At 41.1% G+C, this 21,124-nt stretch overlaps 1 protein-coding gene across 2 annotated transcripts in view; it reads left to right on the top strand.

Annotated features, from left to right (window-relative positions):
• The window catches only part of SNX27 (sorting nexin family member 27), a 64,154-nt gene extending 43,358 nt beyond the window's left edge, over window positions 1-20,796 (top strand). The window contains exons 7-11 of one of the 2 annotated variants that reach the window (XM_011973528.1): window positions 8,063-8,152; window positions 18,662-18,811; window positions 19,138-19,266; window positions 19,650-19,709; window positions 20,592-20,796. In XM_011973528.1, the coding sequence (XP_011828918.1) occupies window positions 8,063-8,152; window positions 18,662-18,811; window positions 19,138-19,266; window positions 19,650-19,709; window positions 20,592-20,639 (477 nt within the window). In that variant the 3' untranslated portion in view covers window positions 20,640-20,796. Of the gene's footprint in view, window positions 1-8,062; window positions 8,153-18,661; window positions 18,812-19,137; window positions 19,267-19,649; window positions 19,710-19,817 lie in introns of both variants that reach the window. The other variant, XM_011973529.1, reaches the window with a different exon arrangement.
• The last annotated feature ends 328 nt before the right edge of the window (window positions 20,797-21,124 follow it).

The following is a 21,124-nucleotide window of genomic DNA, read 5'->3' as shown; positions in this document are numbered from 1 at the left end:
GTTTAGACGTTCCCTCTTATTTGTTCCAGAGTTTTTTTGTTTTGTTTTGTTTTGTTTTGAGATGGGCTCTCTCTATGTTGCTGGGGCTGGCTTGGGACTCCCGGGCTCCAGCAATCCTCCCACCTCTGCTTCTCAAGTAGAGTGCCTGGGCTACATGTGTGCCTGGCTAGTGCCAGGGTGTTTTTTCAGTGTGTGATTATAAATGATGCTGTGATTAACTCTTGTAATATCACTTTTTCCTCCTTCCTTCCTTCCTTTCTTCCTTCCTTCCTTCCTTCCTTCCTTCCTTCCTTCCTTCCTTCCTTCCTTCCTTCCTTCCTTCCTTCCTTCCTTCCTTCCTTCCTTTTCTTTTCTTTCTTCTTTTTTTTTTTTTTATAGGATCTCATTCTGTCACCCAGGCTGGAGTGCAATGGTGTGATCATAGATCACTGCATCCTCTACCTCTTGGGCTCAGGTGATCCTGCCACCTCAGCCTCCCAAGTAGCTAGAACTACAGGTGCTCACCACCATGTCCAGCTAATTTTTACTTTTTTAAAAAAATAGAGACAGGATCTTGCAATGTTGCCCAGGCTGGTCTTGAACTCCTGGGCTCAGGCAGTCCTCCCAAAGTGTTAGGATTACCGGTGTGAGCCACTGTGCCCGGACATATTTTTCTTTTGAATACAAGCTGTTTATTGATTGTGTTTTTGTAACTTGCTGTACAAAAATTGCTGTATTTTTTTAAACTTTATGTCTTTGTCATTTTAATAGATATTTACTCTGTTCCATTGTTTTTCTTTTTATCTTAGTGCTATTAATTTTTTTTTTTTTTTGAGACAGAGCCTGGCTCTATTGCCGAGGCTGGACTGCAGTGGCATAGTCTCGGCTCACTGCAACCTCTGCCTCCTGGGCTCAAGTGATCCTCCCACCTCAGTCTCCTGAGTAGCTGGGACTACAGGCATGCATCACCACACCCACCTAATTTTTGTATTTTTTGTACAGACAGGGTTTTGCCATGTCAGCCAGGCTCATCTCAAACCCCTGGGCTCAAGTGATCTGCCTGCCTCTGCCTCCTAAAGTGCTGAGATTACAGGTGTGAGCCACCATGCCCGGCCAGGATTTTTGTTTTAGAGAAGAAGTTTTAACATTTTGTATAACAGTGTTTATCTATCTTTTCCATTGTGATTTCTACTAATATTTTCTTTCCGCAATATAAGAGGACAATAGCACACTTATAGTTAGTGTGCTTTTGTCACAATATTTTATTTTTAATATGTAATGCTTTAATTTACCCAAGGTTTATTGTGGTGTGTAGTATGAATGGTTGGTCTAAGTTAAATTTTCTTGGTATTACTATCCACATAGCACATCAGGATACATTAAATGATTCATTTCTAATATATTATACTTAACTTGTCTTTCGTTAAATTTGTATCTGTCTCTGTGTGTGTGTGTGTATATATATATGGCCTATGTTTAGCATCTCTCTGCTCTTAATCTGTGTTTCTATTTTTGACTCAGTATTCCCTTTTGATTGTTTCTGTATAATACATTTTAATATCTGATAAGGCTAAGCCTTCCGTTTTTAAAAGGCTTGATATTCTTTCCCATTTTATGTTTTCAAATAATTTTTAACCTATTTCATAACACTTTATAAAGTATCCTATTACTATTCCAACTGGAATTTTGTTAAATTTATAGTTTACTGAAGAAGAATCACCATTTTAATTAAATGTTGTATTATAATAATAGATGCATAAAGTATCTATTTTATTCAACTTGACTTTTGTTTCCTCAAAAAAAGTTACATAGTTTTATGTTTTACCAGTGCCCCCGTTAAAGTAATCACCAAGTATTTTATATTTTTATTGCTATTATGAATGGAATATTTTTTCTTTGTATTTTTGGAATAGAAAAATCTTTAGCTAGGAGTCAGAATATCTGGTTCAAGTATTTTTGCATAATATTGCTGAGATCTAGTTTCTCATCTGTTAAAGGGGAACAGTGGTGTGTCTCATAGGTAGGTTTATTTTATTTTAAATGTATTTTTTATTTAAAAAATTAAGAAGGAGTCTCACTATGTTGCCCAGGCTGGTCTTGAATTCCTGGCTTCAAGCAGTCCTCCCGCCTTGATCTCCCAAAGCACTGAGATTACAGGTATAACCACCACATCTGGCCATTTTTTTTTAGTGCTTATCAAAATTTGAGGGCAGAGCATGTGAAATTGCTTTTTAAATTATAAAACTAGAAGACAAAAATATTTAAGTATATAGAAAAGTTATTGTTTTTGGAGCAGTATCTTATATCCAGCAACTTTTCTGAACTTTCCTATTGCCTCACATGATTTCTAAACAGCTTTATTGAGGTATAGTTTACATACAATAAACTGTACATATTTAAAGTATACAATTTGATAGTTTTTTAAATTTCTAAGCCATTTTTAAGTGTATAGTTCAATAGTGTTAAGTAGTGTTAAGTATATTCACAATGTTGTATAACGGATCTCCAGAACTCTGTTTTTTTAAAGAAGGGGACAGAATCTCAGTCTGCCACCCAGGCTGGAGTGCAGTGCTGTGATCATAGCTCACCATAATCTTGAACTCCTGACCTCAAACGATCCTCCTACCTCAGCCTCCCAAAATGCTGGGATTACAGGCGTGAACCACTGCTCCTGGCCCAGAACTCTTTTAATCTTGCAAAAGATTAAAACTGAAACTCTGTACCCATCAAACAACTCCCTGTTTTCCCCTCCCCCTTGGCAACTACCATTCTGCTTTTTATTTCTATGAATTTGACTACTTGAGATATTTAATGTAAGTGTAACCATACACTATTTGTCTTTGTAATAACTGGCTTATTTCACTGAACATAATGTCCTCAAGTTTCATATGTGTTGTGGTAGTATACGACAGGGTTTCCTTCCTTTTTAAGGCTGAATAATATTATGTTGTATGTATATACCACATTTAATTTATCCATTGATCCATGGACAGTTGGGTTTCTTTCATTTCTTGGTTATTGTGAATAACGCTGCTATAAACATGGGTGTGCAGATATCTTGTTGAGATCCTTCTTTCAGTATACCCAGATGTGGGATTACTGAATCATATGGCAATTTTATTTTCAACTTTTTGAGGAACTGCTATACTGTTTTCCATAGTGACTGCACCATCTCAAATGACTTATTTTTTTGTTTTGTTTTTTATTTTTTGGAGACAAGAGTCTTGCTGTGTCTCCCAGGCTGGAGTGTAGTGGGATGATCTCGGCTCACTACAACCTGTGCCTCCTGGGGTCCAGTGACTCTTATGCCTCAGCCTTCTGAGTAGCTGGGACTACAGTTGTGTACCACCAAGCCCAGCTAATTTTTGTATTTTTAGTAGAGATGGAGTTCCACCATGTTGCCCAGTCTGGTCTCAAACTCCTGGCCTCAAATTATCCACCCTGCTTGGCCTCCAAAATGCTGGGATTACAGGCATGAGTCACCGCACCTGGCCACAAACACCGTGCCTGGCGGCTCTTTTTTGATGGACTAAGTAAACAACTGTATCTTTTGAAAAGTATATTAAATTTCTCTTAATTTCAATTATTTTTGTATCATATTTTGATGGTAGGAATATTTAATGAATTTCACAGTTCTAAGATGTTATCAATTATAAGATGCACCATTATTTTATGTATTGATAAGAAAGAGGTTAAACCGATACATCATTGATTATAAGATACAGCCCAATTTCAGAAATGTTAAAATATGAAATAATGTATTCATTTAAATTGATGAGATATTATATGTTAGATGCTAATGAAAATAATGAGCCTTTTCCTTAAAAATTAATAAGGTAGAAATTAATCATTCATATTTAAATGCAGGCTAAACCTGGCAAATTGTACGCACATTTAAGCTGCTGTTTCCTGAAAGCTCACAAAAGTAGCAGTAGTGGAATTTTAAAAGGCATAAACTTGCAAGGACAAAGAGAACAAGGGTGGATACCACAGCAGATGACAATTATTGACAGTTTTTAGAAAATGAATGTGTAAGTAAAAAGATTTTGGTATTTGGTTATTGTAGAAGAAAAATTGGTGATAGGTACATGGGAAGTTACAAACAAAAACACGAGGCATATAACCTCAGGAAATAAAAAACTATGCAAGAAAGGAAGTCATAGCATAGTATATAGCTTAGTTGTGAACAGTGTTTACATATTTATAATAATGCAGTTATTGAGTATTTAATTTTTTATCGAAAAGTTGGGGGAAGAGGAAGTAGGAGTGTTTGGGTGCTACAAGAGAGTTAAAACCAAATATTTTCAAAACAGTAAGTCAACAATGTCTAAAATTGGTAAGTCAGGAATTGTCAATGTAAGCATGCTATTTAGAATTATGGAAGGATTATCACAAGAAATTGCTTAAAGTGCCTAAAAGTAGTTGCTTTTGTGGAATGAGGCTCTGGGATCAAGAGGCTGCTGTTTTTATTAGGAGCCTTTTAGAACTTTTGTTTTTTAAAACTATATATATCTTTTACTTTAATTAAAAAATGTTAAGAAGAGGCCAGGTGCGGTGGCTCAAGCTTGTAATCCCAGCACTTTGGGAGGCCGAGACGGGCGGATCACGAGGTCAGGAGATCGAGACCATCCTGGCTAACACGGTGAAATCCCATCTCTACTAAAAAAAATACAAAAAACTAGCCGGGCGAGGTGGCGGGCGTCTGTAGTCCTAGCTACTCGGGAGGCTGAGGCAGGAGAATGGCGTAAACCCAGGAGGCAGAGCTTGCAGTGAGCTGAGATCCGGCCACTGCACTCCAGCCTGGGCGACACAGCGAGACTCCGTCTCAAAAAAAAAAAAAAAAAAAAGTTAAGAAGAAAAGGAAACTAGGGTGGTGATATTTATGTTTTCCACTGAGTCAGTCAAGCAGTGCAATCTTTTTTTTGTTTTGAGAGAGAGTCTTGCTCTGTCTCCCAGGCTGGAATGCAGTGGCATGATCTTGGTTCTGGGTTCAAGTGCTTCTCTTTCCTCACACTCCTGAGTTGCTGGGATTTCCTGCTCCTTCCACCACGTCTGGCTAATTTTTGTATTTTAATAGAAATGGGGTTTCAGCATGTTGGCCAGGCTAGTCTTGAACTCCTGACCTCAAGTGATCCTCCCGCCTCCCAAAATGATGGGATTACAGGCATGAACCACCACACCTGGGTAAGCAATTTCTTGATTAGCAATGAAAGAAGACCATTTTTACTGTCCCGTGTGTAAAAGAGCTCACTTGGAATTGCTGGAGTAGATAATCACTGTGACCCACCTCTGCCTTGGGAAAGTGTTCATCAAATATTAGTACTGTTGTGAGTGAGTCAGACATAGTTCTAGGCATTAGGAGTAAAAACAAAACAGAAAGACAGTATTCTTATATTCTTATTCTTACTCTCATCTAAACAATACAGAAATAAAGAAAAAAATTGTAAAGCCTTTTCCCTGAGCTAAATAACACTGTAAGTTTCTTTGGAAACTGGATAGACCAGTATTGTTTATTTCCCCCTCTACTTTTCTGCTGGCTTTTCAATAATTGGTTTAAATTTGGCTGGAGCGGTACAGTGTTTTGGTGATGAAGAGGAAAGTGTTCAGGATCTTCAGGACATTGAAATTGCATGGCAGTTCTTCTTAAATATCCCCTCTGTGGCTATAATCCTCGGTGCCTAAGTGAGCCCTCACTTGTATGGCCAGGATTGGGGAGAGACTGGCATAATCTTTCTATTAGTCACTTCCTGGCAGGACATTCATATCCTTGTACGGTTCTTAGAAGAACTTAATAGCTAAATGATACTAATAATAGCTACTGATATATACTTTACAAAACTCTTAACATCTGTCATCTTCTTCTTGTACACCTATAAGATATTCCAGTTTTACACAGTGGAAGGGTTTACATGACTTATGCAAATGCACATTGGTAGGTGACAGAACTAAAAATTGAATTAGTCTCTTGACTTAATTTTTTTTTTTTTTTTTTTTGCAATAGAGTCTTGCTCTGTTGCCCAGGCTGGAGTGCAATGGCACAATCTTGGCTCACTGCAAGCTCTGCCTTCTGGGTTCACGCCATTCTCCTGCCTCAGCCTCCTGAGTAGCTGAGACTGCAGGTGCCCACCACCACGCCCGGCTAATTTTTTTGTAGTTTTAGTAGAGAGGGGGTTTCACCGTGTTAGCCAGGATGGTCTCAATCTCCTGACCTCGTGATCCACCCGGCTCGGCCTCCCAAAGTGCTGGGATTACAGGCGTGAGCCACCGCGCCTGGCCCTCTTGACTTAATCTTGAACTCATTTGCCTATCCAACTATTTTTCCTTAAAAGACCCTGGGAAGTGATTTCTGCCTTAAGTATCATAACATCATTGATCTTCCTTATTTCATTCTCTCTTCAGGTTAATTCATGTGACTTTCAAACACAAATCAAACTTTCTTTAATAAAGAAGTAGCCATTTTTCATTGCTTATTTTAGCTCCCTGTTATTTCCTTAAGTCTAAATTCCTGTGCCTACTTTTTAGAATTTTTCATAATCTGTTGTTAGTCTGCCTATCCAGCATTATCTTTCATTGTCTCCTATTCCCTTATTTAAATCAGGCAAATCTGTTTTCTCAAAGTATTTAAGCACAGACTCATCCCTGTTTCCTAACTTTAGCTTATAGTTTCTTTTCTTCATTCTGTTCTTTGGGGATCCACCCAAGGTGTCCCTGATAACTGTAATTATCAGTAAGTGCTTCCATTCTGACTGCCTATATCACTGTCTGTACCATACATGTTTGCTATTTCATTGTAATACAGCATTATATACCATCTTTCAGTGCTCTCTAATTGTTTACACATGTATAAAATAACTGGAATTTTAAGTCCCCTGACATGAGAAACCAGATTTCTCACATATACCTAAAACAATGCCATGCCAGATATTCTTTAAATGCTAGTTATTCCAATTAGTATACTTGTTACTGAATGTATTAGTCCATTTTTACACTGCTGTAAAGACGCTACCTGAGATTAGGTAATTTATAAAAAAAGGAAGGTTTTGTTTGTTTTGTGCTTTTTTGAGATGGAGTCTTGCACTGTCACCTGGGCTGGAGTGCAGTGGCATGATCTCAGCTCACTGCAACCTCTGCCTCCTGGGTTCAAACGATTCTCCTGCCTCACCCTCCTGAGTAGCTGGGATTACAGGTGCCCGCCACCATGCCCAGCTAATTTTTTGTATTTTTAGTAGAGACGGGGTTTCATCATGTTCGCCAGGCTGGTGTCGAACTCCTAACCTTGTGATTCACCTGCCTCAGCCTCCCAAAGTACAAGAAAGGAAGTTTAATTGACTCACAGTTTCGCACGGCTGGGGAAGGCCTCTGGAAACTTACAATCATGGCACAAGGTGAAGGGGAAGCAAGCTCCTTCTTCACAAGGCTACGAGAGAGAGAGAGCAAGCACACACAGGGGGAACTGCTATTTTTAAAACTGTCAGATCTAGGCCAAGTGCGGTGGCTCATGCCTGTAATCCTAGCACTTTGGGAGGTCGAGGCGGGCAGATCACTTGAGGTCAAGAGTTCGAGACTAGGCTGGCCAACATGGTGAAGCCCCATCTCTATTAAAAATACAAAAATTAGCTGGGTGTGGTGGCTCATGCCTGTAGTCCCAGCTACTCTGGAGGCTGCAGCAGGAGAATCACTTGAACCCGGGAGGCGGAGGTTTCAGTGAGCCGAGATTGTGCCACTGCACTCCAGCCTGGGTGACAGAGCCAGACTGTGTCTCAAAACAAACAAAAAAACCCTATCAGATCTTGTGAGAACTCCCTCACTATCACGAGACCAACATGGGGAAACCAGACCATGATCCAGTCACCTCCCACTGGGTCCCTCCCTCGACAAGTGGGGATGACAATTTGAGATGAAATTTGAGTGGGGACACAGAGCCAGACCATATTCCTGGACACGTGGCAGAGTTCACTGGTAATGATGGTGGTCCAAGTGGACAAGAGATTTTCTGAAAATGCATCTGTGTCTGTTTTCATCGAGAATGTACATAATAACGATTTTTAGACTCCTTTCTTTTCTACTTCTGTTTTGGTGATAGGCAGTCGATGATGTGAAGAAAGGTTACATCAAAGCAGAAGAAAAGTCCTACCAATTACAGAAGCTATACGAACAAAGAAAAATGGTCATGGTAAGTTTATGTCCCCATAATCCCTTTATAAAATGCCCCTTCCTACCTTTTAAACCTATTGTTCCAGTCATTTTTGAAAGGATTACAATGTGGTTAGTGGCTTAACTAATTTTTAAAAAGGGGGGGAATAGGGACCTTGATGCAAAGTCTATTGTGTTTCTCCATCTAACACACAAAGATCTTGAATTACTGTATATTGGTACATAATTTTATTACTATTTTTTGGGGGGAGTGGGGGCGGGGGGAGGGATAGAGTCTTGCTGTGTTGCCCAGGCTGAAGTGCAGTGTCACAATCTAGGCTCACTGCAACCTTTGCCTCCTGGGTTCAAGCGATTCTCCTGTCTCAGCTTCCCGAGTAGCTGGGACTACAGGCATGCGCCACCATGCCCAGCTAATTTTTGTATTTGTAGTAGGGACAGGGTTTTGCCATGTTGGCCAGGCTGGTCTTGAACTCTTGACCCCAGGTGATCCACCTGCCTCGGCCTCCCAAAGTGCTGGGATTACAGGAATGAGCCACTGAGCCTGACCCATAATTTTTTTATTAATAATAACTTTTTTGATTAAATACAACAAAAGTTCTATAAAACATTACAATAGGATATAGATAAGATTGTATAAGAACTGATGTTTAGCTTTTTAACATTAGAAATTAGTCATGATTGGCTGAGCGCGGTGGCTCAAGCCTGTAATCCCAGCACTTTGGGAGGCCGAGACGGGCGGATCACGAGGTCAGGAGATCGAGACCATCCTGGCTAACATGGTGAAACCCCGTCTCTACTAAAAAATACAAAAAACTAGCCCGGCGAGGTGGCGGGTGCCTGTAGTCCCAGCTACTCGGGAGGCTGAGGCAGGAGAATCACTTGAATTCGAAGAGCGGAGGTTGCAGTGAGCTGAGATCCGGCCACTACACTCCAGCCTGGGCGACAGAGCGAGACTCCATCTCAAAAAAAAAAAAAAAAAAAAGAAATTAGTCATGATTTAGCAATAGCAAAATCATTTGTTTTCACAGCTTCGATTTCTGCAGTTGCTTAAACATTTATGCTCTGTAGTGCTCTTGGTTAGTATATCATCCTAGAATTGTGCTATTTGATTCAATAGCTACTAGACTCATGTAGGTATTTAAATATAAATTTAAATTCATTTAAATTAAATACAATTTAAAATTCAGTTCTGTAGCTGCTCTAGCCACATTTCAGTGCTAAGCAGCCGTATGTGCACAGTGAATAGCTAGCATATTGGACTGTGCAGGTATAGAACATTTTCATCATCACTGAAAGTTTTGCTGAACAGGGCTGCCTAGAGTATTCCTTAAATGGCTTTAAATTCGTTTTCAATTTGTATCTGCCATAGATACAGGGATGGAAATTGTCAAAAATAAAATTAGTAAAGAACACATAAAAATTTCTACTCATTATAACATTTTAAAATTTCTCTCTTGACGGATTCACATGTAGTCGAAATTTTTTCAATTACACATGCTCCTCAACTTACGATGGGGTTACATCCCAGTAAACACATCTTAAGTTGAAAATATTAAATCAAAAATGCATTTAATACACCTAACCTACCAAACATTATAGCTTAGCCTAGCCTGCCTTAAATGTGATCAGAACACGTATTACCCTACAGTCAGGCAAAATCATCTAACACAAAGCCTATTTTAGAATGAAGTTATTTAAACTGTTTTTTTTTTGTTTTTTGTTTTTGTTGTTTTTTTTGAGACTGAGTCTCGCTGTGTCACCCAGGCTGGAGTACAGTGGTGTGATCTCAGCTCACTGCAACCTCTGCATCCTGGGCTCAAGCGATTCTCCTTCCTCAGCCTCCCCAGTAGCTGGGACTATAGGCACCCGCCACCACACCTGGCTAATTTTTGTATTTTTAGTAGAGATGAGGTTTCACCATGTTGGCCAGGCTGATCTCGAACTCCAGACCTCCAGTGAACCACTTGCCTCGGCCTCCCAAAGTGCTGGGATTACAGGTGTGAGCCACTGCGCCAGGCCTAAAGTTATTTAAAGTTTTGAGCAAAAATTTGAGGTACTTGTAAAGACAGCAGAAAAGTTTAAAAAAAAAAATTGAAATACAACGTCTACTGCACACACATGGCTTTCACACCATCATAAAGTCAAAAAAGCATTAAGTTAACCATTGTAAGTTAGTGACCACCTGTATCATTTTCATTCTTTAGTAATGATTCTGATAAGTCATTTGAATTATTTTGGACCTTCTGTGTACTTTTCAGGAGAGAGTGTTGATTCATGTACATTAATTGGGTTGGAATAAGAGTGCAAACAGCTGTGGGGCGCGGTAGCTCACGCCTGTAATCCCAGCACTTTGGGAGGCTGAGGCGGGTGGATCACCTGAGGTCAGGAGTTCGAGACCAGCCTGGCCAAGATGGTGGAACCCTATCTCTACTAAAAATATAAAAAGTAGCTGGGTGTGGTGTCATGTGCCTGTAATCCCAGCTACTCAGGAGGCTGAGGCCAGAGAATCACTTGAACCCGGGAGGCGAAGGTTGCACTGAGCTGAGATTTCGCCACTGCACTTCAGCCTGGGAAACACAGTGAGACGCCATCTTAATAACAACAACAAAAAAGCAAACCAGTCAGCCATTGAACTTAGCCTGTAATCTTATATCTAGCTAAGTTAGTTATTTTAATCACTTATATGATGAAAAGTAATAAATCTCTTTACTTTAGAAAATTGCCAGAGATCAGGGAGCCATCTTACCAATGTTCTATGTATCAGCAGGCTGACATAAAAAATATAAAATCTTTTAAATGTAATTAAATCTTGCCAGAATTTTGGTTAGAAGAATTTTGCTATTTGTGAGACAGAATTTTAAAACGCGACTTCACCTGTTCTTTAAGATAATGCATTGTCTTCTATATATTAATGCATGATTCGGACTCATACTACATTTGCATCTTTTTGGTGAAAAGGGCCAAATACTAACGGGCCATCCACTTCTGCAGTAGTCCTTTGCCTTTGCCAAAGCCAACAAAGTTTTCTCGTTTCTGAAAAGTTAATAGAATCAAAATAATTTCATAAGGCCTTCTCATAATACCAGTGTGGAATACATACTGTTTCTTTGCATTTATAGTACTCCAAACACACTATCTTTCCATCTATGCATTCAACAAAACATATTTGTTGAGTACCAAGTATGTGCAAAGCACAGTGCAAGGTGTGAGAGAAATAAATAGGTTTGCGTTGTGCTGTGGCAAAATATAGAAAATCTGAATTTAATGAGCACAGTAATCTATTATGAAGTCATTGTTAGACTTATTTATATTTTGTAATCACCCAGGTAAAAACTCAAGTATAGTTGATAGATATGTTTCCCCATGGTCTTTTGCCATTGTGTATAAAATAGGCTTAAACGTTTGTGGAATTAGATTGTCTTGAAAACCTAGTGCCAACGTATTTCTGGGTACTAGCCGCATGATATGAGAGTCAGATTTTGAACAAAATCTGATCACAGTTTGAATTTTATAAGTATAATATGTATTCAAGTATCAGTGTTCAAAGGCATTAGCCTAGGCAATATTAGCTCATGGTCAATACATTGAAACTTCTCACATGGGCCCTTCTGAGCCCATAGGCCTTGATGCCATTAAACATAGCAACTAAGTATGGTGAACAGGCCTATGATTAGGTGAGGTGACTACAATTTGTAGTTGTCACATCACTGTGAGACCTGCAGCAACACAATGAACTTCTCAGTTTTAGTTTCTTTTCTGTAAAACCGGGATATTCAGATTATCACCTATTAAGTAGAATCTTGACAAAATACGCCAAGATTCTTAGAAGATAAATAAACTTTGTGTAAGTTCCCCTGTCCTCCAAATCTCCAAATACAGAAGAGAGCTCACATCTGTGCATAGTTTATAATACCCAGTGTGATCAAAAACAGTTTTTGTTTTATACTTAATTACAAAGTTAGACTGAATCTCAAATTTGGATGGTTGAGAATATAATGTACAAGAAATAATGTTTTCTCTTCTCTTCCTCCCTCCCTCCCTCCCTTTCTCTCTCCTCACACAAACAGTAGACATATGTAAATTATGCTTTTCTTATGTTGAAGTGGCCTGATTTTGCCATTGTTGAACAGATAAATAAAGAGCTTTTGTGTTTCACTACGTAATTTGTATTGATTTCACGCAAGGCAGCATGTATGTCAGTTTTTCTCAAAGTATGGTCTCCAGTCTACTTACATGGAAGACACTTTTGAAGCTACTTAACATGCAGATTTCTAGACTCCACTCCACATTTACTAAGCCAGAATCTCTGGGGGTAGGTCCTAGGGAACTTTATTTTTAAAAAGCACACTGGTGATTCTGGAACGTTAGGTGCTTCAAAATCACTACTCTGATTCTGGTTTTGGGAGAGTTGGCTCTTGAGGTTCTTCTCAGTCCCTTACTTCTATTTTGGACCTGATTTGACCCTTGGCAGGTTGTTTGGGAGAAGAGAGAGTTCTCTGGAGTGGACCTTAACACATTCACCTAAAGTGTTCTGCTCTGTTAAGCATTGAGTCTCTGCTTTAAAAACTGTCGGCTGGGCGGGGTGGCTCACGCCTATAATCCCAGCACTTTGGGAGGCCGAGGTGGGCAGATCACGAGGTCAGGAGATTGAGACCATCCTGGGTAATATGGTGAAACCCCGTCTCGACTAAAACTACAAAAAATTAGCCGGGCGTGGTGGCAGATGCCTGTAGTCCCAACTACTCAGGAGGCTGAGGCAAGGAGAATGGCGTGAACCTGGAAGGTGGAGCTTGCAGTGAGCCAAGATGGTGCCACTGCACTCCAGCCTGGGTGACAGAGCGAGACTCCATCTCAAAAAAAAAAAAAAAATCAGAAACTGCCCTATATCTGTATTTATTTGTCTTGCTGAATATTGAACATTTTAAAAATATCCTGTACTATACCTTTCCAATTCTCTGGCTTAAATGGGCCACTTTCTACATGTTATATGAATAAAGGAAGATAATTCGGGATACATATTTAGTTACTCAAAGCTTAAAGTGACAACTAAGGGAACCTGTGTTCTTGGGGAGATAACAGAGTCAAGTCTCATTGGGAGACAGGGTGGTCAGAGAGACTCAGGCTGGGTAGTATTTATCAACTTTAAGTGGGCACATTCTCCTGAAAGGAGAATGGGCAGGATGATTTGGTGTTTCAGATACCAAATACCCTTTTAAATACCCTTATGTAAATATGCTGTAAGCCATGCCTGTAATCCTAGCACTTTGGATCTAGCATTTTGGAAGGCCAAGGCAGGCAGATCACGAAGTCAGGAGTTCGAGACCAGCCTGACCAGCATGGTACAACCCCGTCTCTACTAAAAATACAAAAATTAGCCGGGCGTGGTGGCGCACACCTGTAGTCCCAGCTACTCAGGCTGAGGCAGGAGAATTGCTTGAACCTGGGAGGTGGAGGTTGCAGTGAGCTGAGATCACACCACTACACTCCAGCCTGGGCAACAGAGCGAGACTCTGTCTCAAAAAAAAAAAGAAAAAAAAAAAAAAATCACGTTTCTTTGACAAGTTTTTGATTTATATAAAAACATTTTTTTAAAGTTATTTTAGGTTCAGGGACACATGTGCAGGTTTGTTACATAGGTAGACTGCATGTCATGGGAGTTTGGTGTACAGATTATTTTGTCACCCAGGAAGTAAGCATGGTACTCCATAGGTGTTTTTTCTGATCCCCTCCTGTAAAATTTTAAATGCTGCTTCTTTGAGGCTTTGTGCAAGCCCAAGGATGTAGGGACTGCCCACTTAATGCTGATAAATACTGCCCAATCTGAGCTCTCTGAAAACCTTGTCTCCCAATGAGACTTTACCTTTATTGGCTCACCAAGGGCACAGGTGCCCTTGGTTTTCCCTTGGGTTATTTTTAGAGCTTATGCCATTAAGAAGTCCCCTGAAGGTCTTTTGCTTTCAAGGACTACATTCTTGAATACAGAGGGATAAAGCAGTCTTTTGATTCAGAGGGGATGGAGAGGGCACGTATTATGTGCCTGACTGGTCTAGGCACTTTATATGAAGTCGCATTTTCTCCTTATAACAACCCTGTAGGTATTATTCCTACTTTACAGAGAAGTGGAATCTGAGAGATTAAGATTCTTACCTAAGATCACATAGCTTGTCAGAAGTGGAACTAGAATTTGAAAATGTGATTTGAACCCATTTTTGTCAGGCTCCAGTGCATATATTTTTCCCTGCATCAGTGAAGACAGGATGGCAGCAATGTCTTTTATTTCCAGATGGCAGAAGAGAAGAAGATCCCAGGTAGAGTAACTTACTCAGGGTCACAAAGAGAGAGTTTAAGATACTCAGAGCTCCATGCTTCTTCTGATCTCTTTTCCCAATCCCTGCCTTTGTTGGCATGCTTCTCTCTTTTTAAAAGATATATTATAGTAAAACTCCCAATAAGAGATTGTGGCAGAAATATTTGTCAAAAATAGTAGTGGTACCTCTCAACGAAGAGAACTCTCAACAGATGTGCTATGTGTAATCCTATTTTGTTAAAGGACATGAGTAGAACTAGTTTCAAGGGTCGACAGCACCCACTGGCATTTGCAGAGGTGTTAAGTGTCCTGGAGCAGAATTGCTGCTTATTGAGCAGTAAAGTTTCTGATGACTATGTGAGGAAGATGGCTTGAATTGAGTGCCAGAGGCCTGATTGCTAGGATGTTCTTTTTCTTTTAACATTTTATTGTGTGTATTTGAGATGGAGTCTCACTCTGTTGCCCAGGCTGGCTGGAGTGCAGTGGCACAATCTTGGCTCACTGCAACCTCCACCTTCCAGGTTCAAGCAGTTCTCCTGCCTCAGCCTCTTGTGTAGCTGGGATTACAAATGCATGCCACTACGCCTGGCTAATTTTTGTATTTTTAGTAGAAATGGGGTTTCACCATGTTGGCCAGGCTGGTCTCGAACTCTTGACCTCAGGTAATCTGCCTGCCTCAGCCTCCCAAAGTGCTGGGATCACAGGCATGAGCCACCACACCCAGCTGTGTAAATTTTTAAATACATAAAGAAGTTGAAAGAAAAATACAATTAGTCCCCATGTACCCATTACCCAGCTTCAATAGCCTTCGACTTTCTGCCATTCATGTTGCCTCTGTTTCATTCGTATGCTTTCTTCCCCCAGGAGATTTGTTTGTTTGTTTTACTGTCTCTGACTTGAAGCTCACCCCAGGAATTTTTGAAAGTAATTTCCAGATACTTTAAAAAGTTTATTTTAGCTGTCATTTATTGAATTCCTAATTATGGCTGAGTACTATGTTAAATATCTTTTTTATTTTTATTTCTTGTTTTGAGACAGGGTCTTGCTCTGTCACCCAGACTGGAGTGCAGTGGTGCAATCTCAGCCAGACTGGAGTGCAGTGGTGCCATCATAGCCTTGACCTCCTGGGCTCAACCAATCCTCCTACCTCACTCTCCCAAGTAGCTAGGACTACAACAGGTGCCTGGCAAATTTTTTGTTGTTGTTGTTGTTTTTGTAGAGATGGGTTTCACTGTATTGCCTAGGCTGGTCTCTAACTCCTGGGCTCAAGTGATCCTCCCACCTCAGCCTCCCAGTGTTGGGATTACAAGTGTGAGCCACCATGCCCAGCCAAATACTCTGTATTTAATGCTCACAAATCACACTGTGGTATAGATGCTATTATTATTTCCCTTTTATGGAAGAGGAAACTGAGGCACCTGGGATTAAGTAATATGCCTGCTTTAAAGTAACTTACAAAAGGTTGCACAGTTAGGAAGTAATGGAAGTAATGGGGCCAGGATTCAAGCCCAGGGTAGTCTGGGCCTCTTAATCACTCCTCTGTGTTTCAGGCATTGCTGTTTATTATAACCCCAGAAGAGTTCTATTCTATTCTATACCACCCACCCCTGTCATATTTACCAAAGTACAGGAGTCAGAGATTTCTTTTGTTTATAGTGCTAATGGCAGGATTAAGCAGTATCCATGTTTATCACTGATCTAGGAAGGACAATAAAAAAGAGAAGGTGTAATAGGGTGATAGAAGGAGGGAGGGAAGAAAAATGATGTGATTGAAATATTGTTGCACCTCTAGGCCGGGCACGGTGGCTCACACCTGTAATCCCAGAACTTTGGGAGGCTGAGGCAGGCAGATCACTTGAGGCCAGGAGTTCGCGGCCAGCCTGGCCAACATGGCGAAACCCCATCTCTACTAAAAATACAAAGCATTAGCCAGGTGTGGTGGCGCACATCTGTGGTCCCAGTTACTCAGGAGGCTGAGGCATGAGAATTGCTTGAACCTGGGAGATGGAGGCTGCAGTGAGACATGGTCACACCCCTGCACTCCAGCCTGGGTGACAGAGTGAGACTCTGTCTCAATTAAAATAAATAAATAAATACATAAATAAATAAATAAATAAATAAATAAAGAGATGGGGACTCGCTCTGTTGCCCAGGCTGGAGTGCAGTGGCATGACCATGTCTCACTGCAGCCTTAAACTCCTGAGTTCAACCTATCCTCCTGCCTAAGCCTCCCAAATAGCTAGGACTACAGGCACATATCACCATACCCAGCTAATTTTGAAATTTTTTGTAGAGACAAGGCGTCACTGTGTTGCCCATGCTGGTCTCAAATTCCTGGGCTCAAGCAGTCCTCCTGCTGCAGCCTCCCAAAGTACTCTGGGATTACAGGCGTGAGCACTGCACATGGCCCCTCTGGATTAGTTTTGCCGTGTTGTAACTGTGAGAGTCATATGTGGCACTTTATTTTGGTCCAGATGCTTTTTAAGGAACCATATATCCTGGAGACCCAGGGGACAATGGGGTTGATTTGGGGACTAGTCGGTGACAGTAAAAGGAACAGAGGCCTGGAATTTAAACTTGGGTTCTAGTCCTAGTTGTGCCACTTATTATTACTTGTGACTGCAGGCTAGTCTCATCTTACTCTGAGTTCCCATAAAATGACTCATTTTTAAAGTCTCTTTCAGTTTTAACATTTTGTAAGTATGAGATTTGGGGTAGCTTAATCCTTACTATAGATCATTGTAACTTTTGATTGCAAAAGGAATAAGGAGAAATACTACTGCCGGGCATAGTGGCTCATGCCTGTAATCCCAGCACTTTGGGAAGCCGAGGCGGGTGGATCACGAGGTCAGGAGATGGAGACCATCCTGGCTAACACAGTGAAACCCTGTCTCTACTAAAAATACAAAAAATTAGCTGGGCTTGGTGGCAGGCGCCTGTAGTCCCAGCTCCTCAGGAGGCTGAGGCAGGAGAATAGCGTGAATCCGGGAGACGGAGCTTACAGTGAGCCGAGATCGGGCCACTGCACTCCCGCCTGGGCGACAGAGCAAGACTCCGTATCAAAAAAAAAGAGAGAGAGAGAGAAATATTCATTCCCTTTCCTAATTGTAAGGATAGATTAGATTCCCATCCCTTGATTACAATGAAAATAGAGGATCAGACTAAACAGAATTGTGAGACCCCTTCTAGCCCTGTGAGTCCCGGTTATAGTATATCTTCTGGTTTTCATCTGTGTGTCTTTTTGTTTTTCTGGGTTTTTGTTTTTGTTTTTTTCCCTGAGACAGATTCTTGCTCTGTCTCCCAGTCTGGAGTGCAGTGGCACGATCTCAGCTCACTGCAACCTCTGCCTCCTGGGTTCAAGTGATTCTCCTGCCTCAGCCTCCTGAGTAGCTGAAACTACAGGCGTGTGCCACCACGCTCAGATAATTTTTTGTATTATGAGGTATTTGAGGCTGCAGTAAGACATGGTCATGCCACTGCACTCCATTGAGACGGGGTTTCACTGTGTTAGCCAGGATGGTCTTGATCTCCTGACCTCTTGATCCATCCGCCTTGGCCTCTCAAAGTGTTGGGATTACAGGCGTGACCCACTGCACCTGGCCCGTATCTTTCTGAAGTAGAGAAAGGAGGGTTACAAGTATGAAGGTGTTGTTTCCTTACTTATGGCAAAAAAAAAAAAAAAAAAAAACAAGGCAGAAGTTGAAAGTGGGATAAAGAATTGCTAGCCAGGCACAGTGGCTCACGCCTGTAACCCTTGCACTTTGGGTGGCTGAGGTGGGAGGATTAGTTGAGCCCAGGAGTTCGAGACCAGCATGGGTAACATAGAGAGACCCTGTCTCTACAGAAAATCAAAAAAGTAGCTGGGTGTGGTGGTGTGTGCCTGTGGTCCCAGCTACTTGGGAGCTGAGGCAGGAGGATCACTGGAGGCTGAGGTGGGAGGATTGCTTGCACCCTGGAGATTGAGGTTTCAGTGAGCCAAGATCATGCCACTGCACTCCAGCCTAAGTGACAGAGCAAGACCTGGTCTCAAAAAATGAAAATAATTGTCTCAGAGTCCTTTCCCAACTTAGGGATGGGTGCGAGACCAGAGGCCAGGTCTTCAGGTTGCTGGGTGAGAATACTCTTTGTTCTTTTTCTTGCACATCTCAATAGCTCTTCATTGTGTTTAGTACCATAGTAACCCTTTTTCTCCTTCTTTCTTCTTTTTTTTTTTTTTTTCAGTACCTCAACATGCTAAGGACTTGTGAGGGCTACAATGAAATCATCTTTCCCCACTGTGCCTGTGACTCCAGGAGGAAGGGGCACGTTATCACAGCCATCAGCATCACGCACTTTAAACTGCATGCCTGCACTGAAGAAGGACAGCTGGAGGTGAGTTTTCAGCATAGGGCTCTGCTACGAGGACTGGAGATACTTTGATGCTCACTTGCTTGTGACGTTTTAATTCCTTTTTAGAGGGAAATGAAATCAAAATTGTATTTTGACTGGGCAGATAAACAGGCACGGAATCTACACTGATCCTCAACTTCATTGACTGCTTCCACTGATTTGTATTCTTCTGTCACAATCCTTTCTCTGAAGGGATGCAGACATCTCCATTCATTTCTCTTCTGTCTCCTGGTTCAGAACCCCCTACCTCAGTTCCCTAGTACTCTGAAACACAGACTGTACCTTACTCCCTTGTCTTGGTTGTCCAGAACCAGGTAATTGCATTTGAATGGGATGAGATGCAGCGATGGGACACAGATGAAGAAGGGATGGCCTTCTGTTTCGAATATGCACGAGGAGAGAAGAAGCCCCGATGGGTTAAAATCTTCACACCATATGTGAGTGCAATTTGAGGAAAGTAACTGGGACTTAGTTTTTTTTTTTTTTTTTTTCCCCAGCTAAATGCATAAATGGAGAGAGAGAGAGAGCTAGTAGTTGTCTTGAGATCTGAACCTGTTTGAATCCTGGAACCCCCAGATTCATCCCGTCTGCTTTAGGCCTGACTGGAATTGGCAATTTCCTATTCCACTTGGCTCATAGTTACCACTAGAAGGAGCTAGAGAATAGTGGATGAACCAGGCCTGAGTTTTGTGGTACTTGTCAGGGTTTTTCTGTAGACTGAGTTTGGAAGATGGGATGACTGGGGACAGGAGTTCAAAGGCACAGTCCTGAGGTACCTTCTCTTGAGAAGTTAGTGATTGTCACCACCGTTTTTTTTCAGTTCAATTACATGCATGAGTGCTTCGAGAGGGTGTTCTGCGAGCTCAAGTGGAGAAAAGAGGTAATTCTGAACAGTTCTTGAATTGACCTTTCATCTTTTTGTTTCTTTAAAATTTATAGGCCTGTGGCCAAATACCTGGGACCCTCACCTCCATCTCTGTCTTTCTAGGAATATTAGTTAGAGACTGATTATCTCATGTGAGCCAGGACATTCTTCCAGCAAGGTTGGCCTCTGGATGGTGAACGGGCTGTGCAAAAAAGCCCTGCTTCTTCCCTTGTCTAGAGGGTGGACATTGGCTACAGGCTCTTCCATCTCTCATGACTTCATGGACCCTCCTCTGCCAGTTTTTTAAATCAGATCACCCTCCATGTTGTTCCTGACCCGCAGGGGAAGCTGTCCTCAGTTGTAGCCGTCTGACTGGATGAGTCCTGGCAGTCTTTCTAGGCGAACCAAGAATGTGTGTGTGAGGGAAGGTGTTTCCTGTTGCTTTACTGCTGTCTGTATGTGCCAGTGCTGGAACAGAATTTGGAAGATTCTGAATAATTAGCTACTTATTCTCAAAATCTTTGAAAGAATCAGGAGGTCAAGTCAATAACATGAAAATTTATATTCTTAGTGCAGTAGAAAGAACATTGGGCTCTGGGAATTTTATCTTGGTTTTCTCCTGGCTTTTTTTTCCTCTGTGTAATTTTGGGTAAATCAGCTTCCCTAGCTCTCAGTTTTCTCTTCTGTGAAACAGGAAGACTGAACCACGTAATTAATATCCAAGGTCCCTTCCGGCTCTAAAAGGCTATGATTCTAGATGAGAAGTTATATCAGGAGAGATACGGCCAATCAGATTGAGTCATCCAGGCATACCTTTTTAGCTTCTGTTTGAGGAGTTGTCTCCAGAGAAGAGGAGATGTGGCTTCCCAATAACTCTTTTTTTTTTTTTCCTTTCAGAACATTTTCCAGATGGCGAGGTCACAGCAGAGAGATGTGGCCACCTAGCCTTTCCTTATCCCCTTCCCTTCCTTTCACCCCCATCCTCTTGCTCCTTTCATGTCCCATTTCAGACAGAGTAACCATTAACACAAAAGAAGAGAAAGAGTTAAAGTCATTATATTCAAAAGCCCTAAACTAAATATTATTAATAACGCCCTCTGAATTTCATGTCTCTGGAATTGAGGTGGTAGTAAACAGCAGATTGGTCAGCACCAGAAGTCAACTGAGTTAAGACAGGAAAAGAAAATAAGCCCAACCAACTTGCCAAAGGTATCTTTGTCCTTTCACCTGGGCCTCATACCAACAGCCTCTCCTTGTACTATATTTTTAAAACTGGAACTATGAACTTCATCCATTTGCACTGTTCAGACATATATATGTATGTATGTAAAAATTATATATACACAAATTAGCTGCACGTATATACATATATATATTTCTTTTAAAATTTCATATTGATGGCAGTACCTTTTTTAGCTTGTGTTTTTACA

Source organism: Mandrillus leucophaeus, unplaced genomic scaffold (genome assembly GCF_000951045.1).
Source record: "Mandrillus leucophaeus isolate KB7577 unplaced genomic scaffold, Mleu.le_1.0 Scaffold139, whole genome shotgun sequence".
In the NCBI taxonomy this organism is placed as follows: Eukaryota; Metazoa; Chordata; class Mammalia; order Primates; family Cercopithecidae; genus Mandrillus; species Mandrillus leucophaeus.
Note: the sequence above shows the minus strand (reverse complement) of the source record. Positions and strands in the feature narration are given on the sequence as shown.